Source organism: Euprymna scolopes, chromosome 16, assembly GCF_053919585.1.
Source record: "Euprymna scolopes isolate OS-2025 chromosome 16, ASM5391958v1, whole genome shotgun sequence".
Lineage (NCBI taxonomy): Eukaryota > Metazoa > Mollusca > Cephalopoda > Sepiida > Sepiolidae > Euprymna > Euprymna scolopes.
Window position 1 is genome coordinate 27,746,262 of NC_136497.1, and position 18,281 is coordinate 27,764,542.

At 29.2% G+C, this 18,281-nt stretch overlaps 1 protein-coding gene across 1 annotated transcript in view; it reads left to right on the forward strand.

Annotated features, from left to right (window-relative positions):
• The window catches only part of LOC145295902 (inactive rhomboid protein 1-like), a 131,993-nt gene that overhangs the window by 93,280 nt on the left and 20,432 nt on the right, over positions 1 to 18,281 (forward strand). The window contains exons 7-10 of the mRNA XM_080141666.1: positions 4,272 to 4,383; positions 6,472 to 6,546; positions 11,096 to 11,257; positions 14,204 to 14,292. Of these exons, the coding sequence (XP_079997792.1) occupies positions 4,272 to 4,383; positions 6,472 to 6,546; positions 11,096 to 11,257; positions 14,204 to 14,292 (438 nt within the window). The remainder of the gene's footprint in view (positions 1 to 4,271; positions 4,384 to 6,471; positions 6,547 to 11,095; positions 11,258 to 14,203; positions 14,293 to 18,281) is intronic.

Here is an 18,281-nt window from a genome sequence, read left to right on the forward strand (position 1 = left end):
TACTGGATCGATAGAAAGATCCCACCATTTTTCCAGCGGCCTTGGCAACAGATTTGATATACGTGTTCCATTTAAGATCAGGAGTAATGGTCAAGCCCAGAAGCTTGTCAAAACTTGAGGCCTCCTGAAGACGAGAGCCATTCATTTCAATTGATGACAAATGTGGATTAGAATGTTGATGATGTAAAGAGAGAAGCTTGGTTTTAGATGCATTAAAAGTAACCAGCCACTCCTTTCCCCATTGTACTACGTGCTCAAGATCAGAGGAGAGAGAATTGGAGAGAACATGCTCGTTTACTGTCTTAGATGTGGTACCATAAATGGTAGTGTCGTCAGCATAAATGTCTACAAATGATGTAAGGATATGATTTGGAAGATCATTAATGTAGATCAGGAAAAGAGTTGGGCCCAGGATGGATCCCTGAGGGACACCGGCATTAATTCTGTGAGCTTCTGATTTTTGCCCCTCAACTACTACTCTTATAAACCTATCAGAAAGAAATGATTTAATAATTGAGAAGACTTTTCCAGCTATACCATAGCTAGCTATCTTATGAAGTAAACCTTTATGCCATACCCTATCAAAGGCTTTAGATATGTCAAGAGCAATTGCCCTAGAAAGATTGCCACCGTCGAGAGATTTGCTAATCCTATGCGATATAACTGTAAGGACATCTGCTGTAGATCTAGCAGAACGGAAACCATATTGAGTGTCACTAAGAAGGTTATTTTTGTTGAGATGATTGATTACTTCTGTATTTAATACAGATTCTAGCAACTTACTCATGACGCACAGGAGACTTATTGGCCTGTACTGAGAGGGGGATGAGCGATCACCTGAGTTCTTAAATACAGGGCATACTGATGAGATTTTCCAGGGAGATGGGAAACTATTCTCCTTAAGACAACGTTTAAACAGTTTTGTAAGTATGGGTGCTAGTTCAGGTTGAAGTTTTTTGAGTACTATAATTGGAATACCATCAGGGCCAGTTGCTTTACTGGAATCAAGGTTTTTGATTAGCTTGGCAACATCACGTACAGATATACGTATATCACATAGCGTGTTTTCTGATACAAGAGGAAATATTGGGGGTTGGCGGTCTTGGTCGCAAAGGGTAGAATTAGCTGCAAAGTTCTTGACAAAGAGTTTGGCTTTGTCTGATGCTGACGAGATTACCTCAGGTCCATTGATAATAGTTGGGATGGAGCACACGTTTCTGTTCAGGATTCTGTTTGCTATTTGCCAAAACTGGTGGGAACCAAGCCGCTGCTCAGCTACTTTGGACTTAACAGATTGAGCATACAACTCTCTTGCGTTCCTTATTACTTTCTTACAATGGTTGCTGGCAGTCCTGAAAACGGCTTTAGTTTCCATACATCTATTACGTTTGAAGCAGTGGAAAAAGTGATTTCTGTGCGCAATGGCAGCAGCACATTCTGGAGAGAACCATGGCTGGCTGTTAGGTTTTTGCTGAAACTTTTTCGAGGGTATGAAATGGTCAATACCTACAATTAACCATTCAGTTAGGTCTAATACTATAGAGGACACATCCTTTTTAAATATGGAATGCAGAGGTAGATCAGATATAAATGTACGGAAGCTATCCCAGTCAGCCTTAGTGTATCGATATACTGTACGATGAAGAGGTACGTCTGGGGACTTATTACATTTCATTTTTATCTTAATTGATACAACAGAGTGGTCGGAAGATCCAAGAGGCGACAGAACAGAAACTGAACATAGTTCAGGGCAAGTTGTGAGAAAAAGGTCTAGTAGGCTCGCATACTGGCCGTCATTATCGGGCACACGGGTAGGTTCCTGAACAATCTGAGTGAGGTCATAGGCAATGGAGAAATCATGACAGAACCTCCCCTCATCATCGGTCTTGTTTGAGTGGGTCAACCATTCGACGTTGTGAACATTGAAGTCTCCACATACGTGAATGTTAGCTGAAGGATAAGTAGAAAGGACTTGGTCAATTTTCTCAGATATGCTTTGAAAGATAGTAACTCCGCTGTTGTGGGGGCGATAGAGAGTAAATATAAATGCAGTAGTGTGAGCTAAAGCAACCCGGAAGCACATATAGGGTAAGTTAGGATCTTCCCTGGAGATGTCCCTCCCACATGGAAAGCTATCTTTAATATAGGCACATATTCCATGCCCATGGCGATCTTGGGGGTCAGATTTAGAAGTTAAGTTAGAGTATCCTGTAATTGCAAACTCATCTAGGGAAATAGCCTGTCCAATGCCAGTTTCACTTAAAAATAAAAGGTCTGGTTTAGTCTCCTGTAATTGGGTTTCAACCTCTGGAAGGTTAGAACGTAGACCCCTGATGTTGGAGAAGGAGACATGGTAGTAGGGGTCTACGTTGGAAGTTGGAGAACCGGGTTTAATCGTGTATTTTTTCTTGAAACTTGTCATGATGAAATTTTGGAATTTGTGGACTAGGTCGACAGATTTACTTAGAGCAGGACAGAGAGGGGAAACTAAGAGAGAAAAAGAAACGAAGAATTTTTTTTTTTGTACCACATGATAAGGTAAAGCCGTAACAATTACCCACTAGTATGGCATCGAGAGGCCCCACCAGAAGCTACTGCATGGTCCAGATTCCATTCACCACTTAGTGGTTAATCCAAGGTTCGGGTCCCTGACTATCAGGCGGATAACGTCAGCCCAGAAAAAACGTTTACCTCCAGCACCCTTACTAGTGACATGGCTACAAGGATAGACATAGAAACAGAAAATTTCCACCAACTCTGCCAACTGTTCGCGCAAAAATACTGCCAACCTAGAAAACAGCTTTTTCTTCTCCCTTTGTCAGAAAAATCACTCATTTAAAAAATGAGGACTGAGGGACAAATAAGAAGAAGCGAGAGTAACAGGAGCTGCCGATAACGCATCCACAATGCGTTTTCTACTCTCCATTAAAAAAAAAAAAAAAAAACTATTAAGTATTGTACTTAATAAAAGTCCAACGGACGTGTTTAAGGGAAAGTATGGTGATAGATTCCCCTCTCACGAACTAAAAATGAGTACAATTAGGTAATCTATTTTTGCAATAAACTCGGTAGATAAATAAACATTTATGGACGAGGAAAAAAAAAAAAAAAGCTAGCATTTAATACAACAGAAATACATAAGTTAAATACTGAAATAAAATGTAGTTATTAATATTTGAATCTTAAAATAAAAAGTGCGAATTAGTAGAGAAAATCACTTATCACAACAACGCATTCCGTCTCCAATCTAGTGAAGAATTTAACTTTAAAAAGCGTTCAGAAGATTTTTTTTTTTTTAAATTAACCGTTAAGAGAAAGCGTGATTTTATTCTGAACTTTAACTAATCACGTTTTAAGCAACTTATGATATAAAACAAAATCGGATGGGGGGGGGGTTCTTCCGAAGTTAGTTGGTGACGTTATAAGTAATTGCGAGATAAGATGCGAGCCAGAAATTAGGGGTGGGGGACTGAAAATGATAATATAATGGATTGATTATACAATATTTAAGATCAACTTGGTAGATAAACATTTATGGACGAGAAATAAATAAATAAATAGCGTGGTATCATCAGCATACATACCCATCTCACAGACAATTTTGTCAAGGAGGTCATTTATGAATATTAGGAATAACAGAGGCCCAAGGATAGACCCCTGAGGCATTCCCGCATTTATATCATATTGTTTAGATGTACGACCGTCAAGAACAACCTGGATTTTTCTCTTATCTAAGAAGGATCTAATTATGTTGTGTATTCTTCCAATGATACCGTATGATCTGAAATATACCGACATAGCATAACCTCCTATTTCATGTAAACCCTTTCCATACATATGGTTAAATAAGCATCTTCTCTCAAATAACTTACCCTATAATCCTCCCCGAGTGATAAGGGCAAATAATTGTAATTCATGTGGAAACTGACAAATAATTACTGATTACCTCCCCTTATTATTTTCTCTAGTAAAACATGGCCTTGTTTGTCACCTATCGGTAAAAAACGGAAAATTTGTTTTTCATAAATAAAAACAAAATTACCTGATCAATTTTTGTGATTTTTTGTTTTTTTTTTAATATGAAAATCTTCATTTGGTGACAAGTAGGTACAACATAAAATATTTTCTTCATTTTTGTTTATCACTATAATTGTTAATCTAAATAAGCACTAAAATGTATTCATAATGTTAATGTGGTCTTAATTGCATTTCAATTATCAATTAAAGCCTCAATTAAACTGAATAAATGCATTTAATTTGTGCTTTTTCAGGCCTTATTTCACTTACTGGGTTACTTTTGTGCAAATTGTTGTGTTTATCGTCTCAATTTCTGTCTACGGGCCAGCTCCATTTGGATTTTCTGAAAGTGAAAAGGCTGAAGCTGTAAGTAATATTACAAATATTTGATGACTTGATGGGACGATGTAAAAATTTTTTCACACTCCAATACAATTACTGATTCCAATTCTTTTTAAATTTCTTAATGTTTAGTTAGAGATTTGTTGCTTTTTTTAATTTTTAAATTACTGTAAACCCATGTAATATTTGTATATATTTTTGCAAACATGTATATAGAAAAATACACTTGGGGAGTGGGTATATTACATTAGTAAATCTTTCTAAGTAATTTTTTATCAACTGCTTTCCTCATAATTGATTGAAAATTGTTAGACAACTCCTTTTAAACAAAGGTGATTGGCATTAGTTCATCATTAATTGACAAAATGCTGTTTGAATTTTCTCATGAACAATTGAAAATAATCAAAGAAATGCTGTTTGAATTTTTTCATAAACAATTGAAAATAATCAAAGAAACTCTGAATCGAACACGTGACACAATTTCTGTCTAACAATTTAAAACCTGCCTTTCATGTTGTTTTATCTAGAGAACTAAATCTTGACCCATATTGACTCACTTGCTGGGTGTATCTCCGCTCGGTTGTCCTAACATGCACTTAATGAAACACTCTCAAAATTCATACTAGTTAACATAATCTCTACCTACCAGCATTGGACCACTTAGAGAAATAGTTATGAAAATTTAGAGTTATATAAAAAAATATATTCAGTGAAATTTCAAAATTGTAGAAGTTTACATTAGACATTCTTTGACCCAACAGCAGTAACCTTGCAACAAAATTGAATTAACCTATCCATTCACAAAACTTTGCATAGCAGGTAAATAAAACCAATATAAACCTGTTTGTTCATATTATTTAGATTCTTTGGACTATTGTTCTCAATATTATTTGCACATTTTGATCAATGTAAACTTTAACCATTTTAGGGAATGTTTCTGAACTCAGAAATCTGCATGAAATTTGGAACAAAAACTTTTATTCAATCAACGAGGGTAGTATGCTTTCATTTCATCAGCCATGCCTGGGTAGAAGTCCTAAGTAATTCACCTGCACTAAGGATTGAACCTTCAACCTTCAGAAGAGTGTAACTTTTACAACTAAAAGTAGTCTGAAGAATTCAAATATGAATAATCAATCCTCATCTCAAAAACTGAGAAATGTAAACCTGTTTTTGTAGAACAGTATCAACTAAGAGTTTGAGGCAGGACATTTTGCACCTATCACTTTTGGTTGACTATTAAATATATGGATGAACATAACAGTGGCAAAAATGAAACATCTCTTTAGGTTTTATGGCACTTCTACAGAATTGGGACAAGATTTTCGGAAATCGCAAAACCGAATTTCACATGAAAACAATGATATCTACGTATTCCTCGTATTTTTAAGATGATTATATCAAAAAATTAGGAAAATCGATAAGGTAGAAAATTTATTATTAAAGAAAATAAAAAATACAATTTGATCGTAAGACACAGGAGAGTTCAATAGTGAGGTAATTTTTCGTTCGAATTCAACAATGATAGCGGCCAGTTTTCTCCTGCTAACACAAAGTTGTTTTTTAATAATTCAATAATATTCAGGTAATTTCGATTGCATAATTTGGAAGCTAACATTGTAACTCATTAGAATTTACAAAATAAATCAGTTGAAACCATTGTTTTTTATCTGGAAACTCCATTTATCCACTACAAAATTTTATCCCAATAATGCAGAAGCATTGGTTTTATTGAAAAGATAAATCTTGCAAAAAGAAGGAAAAATAATTTTTTAGACATTTTGAAATGCTTTTCTAATATTATTGTTAGCGTATATGCCAAAATATTTGAGTTCTCAAATGAAAGTAAGGACATTATAAAACATTAGCTTTTTAAATACTTTGTATGACTGTCATCTCCACCAAAAATATTTATATATAGTTTTATATTTTGTATCGTGCCTCCCTCCATCCGCTTGACAATTATTCACTTATAGTTTTCTTGCTACACTTTTATCATTGCCATCTCCTCCTTCTCTAAATTGAAGAAAACAATTAGCAAAAGTACAATTCTAATTTAATTTTTTCATTAATTATTTCTTTACATTTTCTTTTCTTTTTTTTCTTTTAAAGATTCTGATGCCTAATTTAGCTATTGAGTTCAAACGATATCGAGAAATTGATAACCTTTGGTTTGGACCAAGACAGGTAATGTTTTTATTTCATTTATTTTATTTTTTTTACAGGTGAGGGGTAAAATGTTTATTGCGGGAGTAATTTATTTATTTATTTATTTTTTTTTCATATTTGACAAATATTAATGTGAACAGAATTTTTATTCAGTGTGAAATTTTCTGTATCAAAATGGAAGTGGGAGACATGCAATAAACTTTTGGTACTTGTACAGTTTAATCAAGACTATTAAAAAATGAAAATATCGAGAAAAAAAAAAGAAAAAAAAGGTTATATTGTACGTATCTGTTATGTAACAAAGTTCTCTGAAAAAAAATTTCACTTAATTTCATCAGGTAGTTTTTTTGTTTTTTTTACAGCAAAAAAAACAATTTGTTATGATACCAAGCAAAAGGTTCGATTTTTTTTTTTTTTTTCTGAGATCTTCAGTCCAAAATAGATACATACAATATAATCTTTTTTCAATATTTTCATTTTTTAATGTCTTGATTAAACTGTACAAGTATGAAAATTTTTTTGTTTTAGCTTTCTGGCACTATCCCTAATTGTATACTGACAAAGCATGTATTATTGTTTGTATAGTTCTTTCTCCCTAAATAACAAAGGGTAAACTTTTGTCTTTTCTTTGTGTATAAATATATGTTTAAAAAAAAAGGTACTTCTGCATTTACCGTCCTGCAGTTTCCATAAAGTTTCTTGAGTATGCTTGGCTGCTGACAAGAATAACCGGAAGTAGCCAATCACAAAACATTACACCGCTACAACAAAATTATAATGATAAACAGGAAAAACGTGGAAATACAATAAATAAAATTACAAACCTGTATCTAACCTTAACCTGCAAGATTAAAATTCATTTTTTATTTCTTCCAATTTATAAAAAAAGTAGCCTTCACATTAGCTAAGAACAAACAGTGTGTTTATATATATATTATTCCTTAATTGGAATTCATTTTTTGAGATGAATGCAGTTAGGAGATTCGAAGTTCCTATCCGTCGCGGTTACCACCTGACGAAGGCCAGAGGAAGTTGGCCGAAACGTTGTAAACCAATAAAAAGATCCAAAAACAACAACTAATAAAGATGAGACTAATAGTCCAAAATAAAAATAAAATTAACATATAATGCTCATCTCAAAAAATGAATTCCAATTAAGGAATAATATATATATATACCAATCGGTACGGACCCGACTATGGAAGATCAGATAATAAATAAACGTGGATTTATAAGATCAAAGAATCCAACCTTGATCGCCCTTCGGGGCCCGTGGCGCAGTTGATAGAGACGTTGAATCTCTACGGTTCCAGATGAACATTGTCTGAAGATAGCGGTTTCAAGCCCACCCAAAAGCGTGCCAGAGGTAATTGGTCAAAAATGTGGTGAGACGACAACAACTACGGATGGCAGTGATGGCTGAGAATGCAGTGAGGAGATTCAAAGTTCCTATCCGTCGCGGTTACCACCTGACGAAGGCCAGAGGAAGTTGGCCGAAACGTTGTGAACCAATAAAAAGATCCAAAAACAACAACTAATAAAGATGAGACTAATAGTCCGAAATAAAAATAAAATTAACAAACAGTGTGTTTGTTAAAAATTGAGGAACGTTCAACGGACCTTTTCCATCAGCTGTCGAACAAGCCCGAGCCAGTTTTGTGGAAATCACAGGTCAGTAAATGGAGAAGCACCTAAAAAACATAATTTTAATATTAAAGTAGCACAAAAAATAACAGTTAAAATGATTAAAAAATGTCATTTTAATATTAAAGTAGCACAAAAAATAATAGTTAAAATGATTAAAAAATGTCATTTTAATATTAAAGTAGCACAAAAAATAACAGTTAAAATGATTAAAAAACATAATTTTAATATTAAAGTAGCACAAAAAATAACAGTTAAAATGATTAAAAAACATAATTTTAATATTAAAGTAGCACAAAAAATAACAGTTAAAATGATTAAAAAACATAATTTTAATATTAAAGTAGCACAAAAAATAACAGTTAAAATGATTAAAAAACATAATTTTAATATTAAAGTAGCACAAAAAATAACAGTTAAAATGATTAAAACACATAATTTTAATATTAAAGTAGCACAAAAAATAACAGTTAAAATGATTAAAAAACATAATTTTAATATTAAAGTAGCACAAAAAATAACAGTTAAAATGATTAAAAAACATAATTTTAATATTAAAGTAGCACAAAAAATAACAGTTAAAATGATTAAAAAACATAATTTTAATATTAAAGTAGCACAAAAAATAACAGTTAAAATGATTAAAAAACATAATTTTAATATTAAAGTAGCACAAAAAATAACAGTTAAAATGATTAAAAAACATAATTTTAATATTAAAGTAGCACAAAAAATAACAGTTAAAATGATTAAAAAACATAATTTTAATATTAAAGTAGCACAAAAAATAACAGTTAAAATGATTAAAAAACATAATTTTAATATTAAAGTAGCACAAAAAATAACAGTTAAAATGATTAAAAAACATAATTTTAATATTAAAGTAGCACAAAAAATAACAGTTAAAATGATTAAAACATAATTTTAATATTAAAGTAGCACAAAAAATAACAGTTAAAATGATTAAAAAACATAATTTTAATATCAAAGTAGCACAAAAAATAACAGTTAAAATGATTAAAAAACATAATTTTAATATTAAAGTAGCACAAAAAATAACAGTTAAAATGATTAAAACACATAATTTTAATATTAAAGTAGCACAAAAAATAACAGTTAAAATGATTAAAAAACATAATTTTAATATTAAAGTAGCACAAAAAATAACAGTTAAAATGATTAAAAAACATAATTTTAATATTAAAGTAGCACAAAAAATAACAGTTAAAATGATTAAAAAACAATTTTAATATTAAAGTAGCACAAAAAATAACAGTTAAAATGATTAAAAAACATAATTTTAATATTAAAGTAGCACAAAAAATAACAGTTAAAATGATTAAAAAACATAATTTTAATATCAAAGTAGCACAAAAAATAACAGTTAAAATGATTAAAAAACATAATTTTAATATTAAAGTAGCACAAAAAATAACAGTTAAAATGATTAAAAAACATAATTTTAATATCAAAGTAGCACAAAAAATAACAGTTAAAATGATTAAAAAACATAATTTTAATATTAAAGTAGCACAAAAAATAACAGTTAAAATGATTAAAACACATAATTTTAATATTAAAGTAGCACAAAAAATAACAGTTAAAATGATTAAAAAACATAATTTTAATATTTAAGTAGCACAAAAAATAACAGTTAAAATGATTAAAAAACATAATTTTAATATTAAAGTAGCACAAAAAATAACAGTTAAAATGATTAAAAAACAATTTTAATATTAAAGTAGCACAAAAAATAACAGTTAAAATGATTAAAAAACATAATTTTAATATTAAAGTAGCACAAAAAATAACAGTTAAAATGATTAAAAAACATAATTTTAATATTAAAGTAGCACAAAAAATAACAGTTAAAATGATTAAAAAACATAGTTTTAATATTAAAGAAGCACAAAACATAACAGTTAAAATGATTAAAAAACATAATTTTAATATTAAAGTAGCACAAAAAATAACAGTTAAAATGATTAAAAAAACATAATTTTAATATTAAAGTAGCACAAAAAATAACAGTTAAAATGATTAAAAAATGTCATTTTAATATTAAAGTAGCACAAAAAATAACAGTTAAAATGATTAAAAAATGTCATTTTAATATTAAAGTAGCACAAAAAATAACAGTTAAAATGATTAAAAAACATAATTTTAATATTAAAGTAGCACAAAAAATAACAGTTAAAATGATTAAAAAACATAATTTTAATATTAAAGTGGCACAAAAAATAACAGTTAAAATGATTAAAAAACATAATTTTAATATTAAAGTAGCACAAAAAATAACAGTTAAAATGATTAAAAAACATAATTTTAATATTAAAGTAGCACAAAAAATAACAGTTAAAATGATTAAAAAACATAATTTTAATATTAAAGTAGCACAAAAAATAACAGTTAAAATGATTAAAAAACATAATTTTAATATTAAAGTAGCACAAAAAATAACAGTTAAAATGATTAAAAAACATAATTTTAATATTAAAGTAGCACAAAAAATAACAGTTAAAATGATTAAAAACAATTTTAATATTAAAGTAGCACAAAAAATAACAGTTAAAATGATTAAAAAACATAATTTTAATATTAAAGTAGCACAAAAAATAACAGTTAAAATGATTAAAAAACATAATTTTAATATTAAAGTAGCACAAAAAATAACAGTTAAAATGATTAAAAAATGTCATTTTATGTTAAAGAGGCTGCCCAAGAATACATTACTCATTCATATTATTCTGTCCAAGAATACGTTACTCCGTTTTTTTTTTTCATTCATTGTCCGTTGAATGATGAACAATATTATCTCATTAACCGTTATACTCATGAGTATAAGAAAATAAATACTTTTTGAAGAAATTGTCCATAATTTTTATTTTTTTAATGTATCTATTTCTTATTTACTTGTTCTTAGGCTGATCTCATTCATCTTGGTGCAAAATATTCCCCATGTATGCGTCGAGACGGAAATCTCATGAAAGCCATGAAAAAAGATCGTGTTTTAGAACAACAATCGGCTTGTTGTGTACGCAATGATGGATCAGGATGTGCACAAATGACTGAGAACCGATGCAGCGTAAGTGTTTTTGTGAAGTTTCTTGCTTATGTTTAGTAGAAAGTTGATCTTGCTTTTACTTTTGGCCACGTAATTCTTTCTTCTCTTATTTTCTCAGTGTTCCTGACAAAAGGAGAAGAATTACTGTTTTCTGGGTCAGAATCTATCCATCTAATACTCCTCATCAATTAGTTTTTAACCTTGAAGTAAACTTTTTCTTTTTGTCTTATATTAAGTGACTTTATGTCTTGCCTGGAGCGAATTCGTTTAGCTGAAAACACTATCAATAATTACCCCCACTCTTTATCTGTGCCTAAACCTAAATGTAGATTCCATGAACAAAGTTTCTTTCTTAGAACTGCATGCCTGTGGAATTGTCTTCTGTTATCCTGCTTTCCAGCTGACTACAATATGGTTGTCTTAAAGTCTAACATAAACAAGTTCTTGATTAGCCGTTACACTTGTTAACAAATTTACCGAATTTCCATTTACTAACGATTACTATATTGTCCAATTTCTACTGTACACTCTTTAACCCTTATTCTCGAGTGGCCTCTTGACCTTGATAAGTGGTGATGTCTATGTAAAAAAAAAAAAAATTCCACTAAAAAGAATGTTTTAAAAGCTTTTTTCTATAAGATAAACCCATGATTGCTTCTTCAAACAGTTTACTAGCATGACCTGTGGAAATTCAACAATAGCTTTCTTTTGTATATTTTATGGTTAATAATATTTGGTACTAATTGATATTGAGACTCCAGTGAAATATGGCGGTTTAAAATAACAAAAGGACATCAATATACTTATCAGTGAAAAATATTAATGTCCACCAAAAATTATGGACAATTATTGAGTAGAATTTAAATAAAAAATAAAATTAATTTACTATTTAAAGTCCACAAATTTCAAAAACCATTCATGTCAAGCTAAGCTTGTAGAAAATTATCTTTCTTCTAATATGAAGATGGCTTGTTGCTTGTACTCAGACTAGTAACTTGCTTTTATTTTTTATTAAAATTCTACTTGATAATTTTCCATAATTTTTCGTGTACAGTAATATTTTTCACTGATAAATAAGTAGGTATTTATTTGCTTCCCTACAAAAGCAAAATGTGGCACAAAGTTGTTTTTAATGTGGGAGAAAACCAACTCCCCAAAAAAGGGGCACTATGGAAGTAGGCAAAAATAAAATTACTTTAGTATACATTAGTTTCCCCCTCTATTGAATAAGGACAAATTAACTTGAATGTAGCATCAGATCAGATATTACACTCTGATGCTGGTCTGTGCCAGGTTAAGTAAGTATGTCCATAAGTTTTTGTGTTATTTCATTTTGAATTACAATATTTTACTTTGATCTCACTAAAAATAAGCATTAAATATTTCTCTTGAAATAATAAATGCATGAATGGTTTACTAATATTGTGTCTTGCTTCTTCCATGAAATTAACATTATCAGATAAATATTCTTTCAATAATATTAATAAAGATATTTATTTATTGAAAGATTACAATCAAAATCTTTTAAAAATAATATTTTATTTACTGTGAAGATAATTGTCACCACAATATTTTTTAAATAAATGAAACGTTTTCTTAATCTTTTTATGTATTTATTGTAATAACTGAAAATTTTAAAGAATTAATAGTTTTTTTTTCTTATCATGAAAATAATTGTCAGCTAAATATTCTTTAAAAAAATAAAATTAAAGGCGCAGTTTCAATTTGTTTAAAATTGTAACAATTAAATGTGTAATTAGCATTTCCTTAAAAAAATAAATAAATAGAAAGAATAGGTTTTTAGGATTGTTTAAGTCGACAGGATGACAATTTGATTTTGAGACAATTCATTTTAAAATGGGTAAAGTTGGAATTTTTTACCAAACGATTTCATCTTTGCTGATTAAATGATCACATTTTTTTAAAATGAATGTGGAAGACTATAATAACATATATACAAATGTGAATGAATTATGATTATGATACAGATAAGTATGTAATTATCATTATTATATGGCATAATCACGTTGACACACTGGTTTTCGTTAGATCACTGAAGTTAAGCAACGTTAAGCATGACTAGTACCATATTGGTGACCATTTGGGAATACCAGCTGTTGTATGAATGAAGGATGTTGACACCTCTCTGCAAGAACTCCAGAAACCTAATGTCATCATTTCCCTGACCTGGATATATATATGTGTTTGGGGACCGCTTGTGTACTTGATATTCCCATGAAATTTCCTCCTTCGAAGGAAGCTGGTTAAACCCGCCTAGGGTGAATCCCATGGACATCAGTATTATTATTATACAGTGTGTGTGTGTATATATATATATATATATATATATATATATATATATATATATATATATATGTATATAATGTGTGTGTTATGTGTGTATATATATATATATATATATATATATATATATATATATAATGTATCATTATTATACAATATTATATGTATAAGCATTATATAAATATTATTATACAGTTTTATAAAAGTATTATTATTATACAGATTGAAAAGGATAAAAAATGTTTTTCATTGTCTTGTTAATAGCTTTTCTTTAGAGTTTTCATTAATAAATGGAGAATGTATTAACAAAGTATTGTATTTCTTTTAACTACAAAATATAGCATTCTGTCATTTCAGAAATGATAAAACTTTTTCCCCAATCTAATCTTTTTCTACTATGTAATAATTGAAGCCATTTTTCTTATTTTTGCTACTGATGCATTCCAATATAAAAAAATCATTATTTCATTCTGAATAGGCAGTTCTTCTTGTTGATTGTGCCACCATGTTCTTCAAAACAATAACATGCAATTCAGTTTAATTCGTTTCTGAAACTACTTCATCCAGCTATGAATATTTTTTCAAGTAAATGTCATCCTTGGAAGTTATAATGGGAAAAAAAATCTCATACTTATTTGTTGTTTTTGTTTGTTTATTGTATAGAAAACTCTATCCACATTTTATAAATGGTCAAAACGAAGACCTGGACCAAATGGAGAAACAGCTGGTACTGTGTGTGGCCTTGATCCCAAGTTAGTAAAACTTAATTCTACTTTTCACAATATAAACAAGCTGTATTTACCCGGCATTGCCTGAGTGGGGACATGTTGCTGGTGGAGGGCCTTGAGGAAATTAAATGAAAATATAGCCAAGTTTACAACTTATTTTATTGTTGAGTTCAATAAATATTCAATTAAAAGTCAATAAAAAAATAATCAATGTATAAGAAACACACACAAACAGATGAGATCTTGTAGTTTTATGAACAGAGCAATTATCAGAGCTTTCAAAAATCTCAATATTACTACAAACAATAATCATAGACTTCAAAACTACTAGATAGAATTTCTCCAAATTTGGCATGAAGCACTTTTGACATGCCAAGTGTGCCATATAGATGTGTGTATGTGGTGGTGTTGGGTAGGGGGGGGTATAACTTCTACTACCACCACCACAATTGATAATAATACTTTTGGGTTGAAATTATTGAACTAAAATACCACCAAATTTCGAATGAAATAAACTTGATATGAAAAGTTTATGAGAGAGCCAAAATTCTTATACTACATTTGCTGCTATTACTACTACTACTAATAATAATAATCACTTATGAGTTTGAAACAACCCATTTGACATGAAACATCTTTTGCATAAAATGTTTCATAGTAGGGTAAAAATTATACGACTACTACTTCTACTACTACTACTACTACTAATAATAATAAAAACTGATGATAATAATAATAATTGATAGGCTCCAATATTATTTGTCAGAATTCTACAAAATCTGACTAAAAGAACATTTAGGATACCAAGTGTATCATAATGTATTATAATTTATACTGATGTTATAATACTACTATTGTTATAATCTATTAATAATAATAATTAACTTTTAACATCACCAAAAATATTTGATGAAATTTTACAAAATGTAACCTGAAGAGTTTTCAGGATGCCAGTTATTTCGTGGAGGTTAGACTTAGAATTATACCAAATTTCTCATGAAGACTGAGGGAGATGCTGAATTTCTTAAAATGAATGTTGTTTATACTTAAATTAAACTGCAACATTATTTTTTCATAACTGTGCTAAAAGTACATCACTAATATTTTTTTGGATGAATTATAATAAAAAAAAAATATTCAAATAGTTTTATGTTTTAAAATGTTTCGTTGTAACAAATTCTGTTAGATTTTGGAAAATGTTATTAATTGCTTTACACACACACATATTTATGTATTAGACGTACACGTGATCTGCTGGGTCACAACCACAACTAATATTTGTTTCATTTTGATTTCATTTGAAACTCCATAAACTGTAACAAATATTTTAGACATTCTTTTTGTAAAACTAAAAATAAGTCTCTATACTTGTATATTATTATTATAGAAGTATTGTTATTACTATATTGAAGTATTATAATGCTGGTTCTTGTTCAAAATTCGTCCATATTAAAAAAAAAAAAAAAAAAAAAAAAAAAGGAAAACTCTGCATAATGTACATAGCCATGATAAAATGAAAATATCATATTGCAAAACTCACATAAATTGGTCAAGTAGTTCTATTTTTAAATAAGAATTAGTATCCAAAGAGCGATTGTCTTCTCTGCCATTTTGAAAACATCTAAGGGGGTGGGAGGAACTCGATAATTCAAACTTGTGAGATTTATGTTGTAATGCCTACAAATTCCTATTAATTGTTTAAAAAATATTTTCTTATTAAAATAAAACTACTTGATCAATTTACGTGATTTTTGGAATATGATATTTTGGTTTCGTTACAGCTATGTACATGTTAAGTGTTGAGACATTATGTTGAACAAAGATGGCGGCAAAGATTTAGTTCAGTTCTGATCTTGAGTGTTAAGTAATTCCTAGTAACAAAGATGGTGGCGAAGAATCAAATGCAGGTTCGTGACAGAGACGACGGCGAACTGATTGAATCCAAAATTCGACAATTTTTATAGTAACTTTGGAAGCTTTTGATTGGTTGGTTATTATAACTTGTGGTTATAAAAACGATCGTTGAAATCATTGGTGGCATACCCCCATTAGCAGTCAGAAACATTTTAACACACCTCCTTTTTTGATATAATGGAAAAGTCTTTTTGGATTTAATTTGGTTTGACTTGAGAAAAGAAAAAAAAATAATAATAAAATAAATAAATAAAAATAAACAAATAAATGAACAAATAAAATAACACTTTAGGGAGGAATTTGTCTTTATTCTCATTGGTCAAAAAAGAAATATCAATATATTCGTATAATGTGTGCAAAAAGAAGCCATTTTTTTAAATCACATTAAGATTTTTGTTTAATACATACAAAAATAAACACTTTTTGAATACATATACATACAAATACAATCCTATTCAAATGTATGTATATATATATATATATATATATATATATATACACACAAATATACATTTTTTTTGTTTGTTTAACAAAAACTGGAACCTTTCTGTTAGGTATTAGTTGGTTAATTTGGTTAGTAAAATAAAAATGGTTGCAGTTTAACACTGTGCTCAGGACAATTGTCATGGTTCCTCGGTATAAAATTTACTTGTGAAAATAAAACTATAACAATGAACCAATCATGGTACATTGAAAAAATTCTGCTCAAGTTCGGAATGCAAGATTGCAAACCGCGTACAACTCTTGTTGAGATGGATATAAATAAAAATATAAAGACCGAAACAAAATTAATAAACGATCGTCTAAATCATTGGTGTCATACCCCCATTAGGAGTCAAAAACATTTTAACAGTACATAGACTTTTCGGTGCTTCTATATTATATAAAAATAGATATTGAATTTCAAGTGAAACAAATGGTACCTAAGTAATTGTCATGTCACAAATGGTGACATATCCAAAAATTATGGAAAACGATAAGGTCGAAAAATAATTAATGAAAAACTGTTTTCAATAAAGATTATATGAGGAATAAATTTTGTCCAACATTTTGAATTATGTTTAGCATGTGATGTAAGCAACAGAACTTAATTATCTCCCCTGTCAACTTATTTCTTTTTTTTTTTTTGTTTTAGTAAGTATAATATAGTGATTTCACTTCCTTTCACACAAATTTCTTTTTTCATTAATAATTACTTTTCTACCTTTTCTTTTTCTGTAATTTTTTGGATATGTTACTATTATTGGCATGACAATTATGTAGGTACCATTTGTTTCATTTGAAACTCAATATTTTTATCGTTTGTTTAATATAGAAACGCCAATTTTTATTTTTGTTTCTTAATATAAGGGAAATTCTGGGCAACAACCATAATTTTTAGAACTAAAAAGGCTTATTGTTTTGCTATCTAATTTACAGATGTATTTGTGGTGTGTGAAGACACATGTTAATTACATGACCACGCTCAGAAAAGAGTTACTCTTTCTCTAAATGGTCACAGAAATTAAGAAATATTAAGAGAGTGATTGAATCACCATAGAGTAAGAGGAGGGGTGAGATAGGGAAGAGATTAGTGACTTGTTCAGATAATTATGAATTAAAGCTAATTAGAGTAATTAAAAACAGTTTTTTCAAGCATAACTCAATCCCAGAGCTAAAGTATATTTTAACATGTACTTTGTGTTATTATAAAATACTAGCAGTTCAACCCTGCTTTGCTCAGGCCCTATGTACTGTTCATAACTTTATGTGCATATGTATATATATATTAAAAAGTTTGACATGTCCAGGTAACCTACATCTAAAATTTCAAGTGTTTCGAGCCAAAATAGGCAGAGGAGTTTAGTAGAGTCTGCAAAGGTCAACTCTTTCAACTTTAACCTCATGGCAGTCAAATTTTCACCCAAAAACTGATTAAAAAGCTTGCTTTATGTCTAAATACCCCTTATTTAAAAGTTCAAATGTTTAGACCCAAAATTGGCTGAACAGTTTGCTAGAAACCACAAAGGTCAAATCTTTTGAACTTTGACCCCTTGGCAGCCAAATTTTCAACAAAAAAAAAAAAAAAAAATGATTAAAAAGCTTGCCCTATGTCTGTA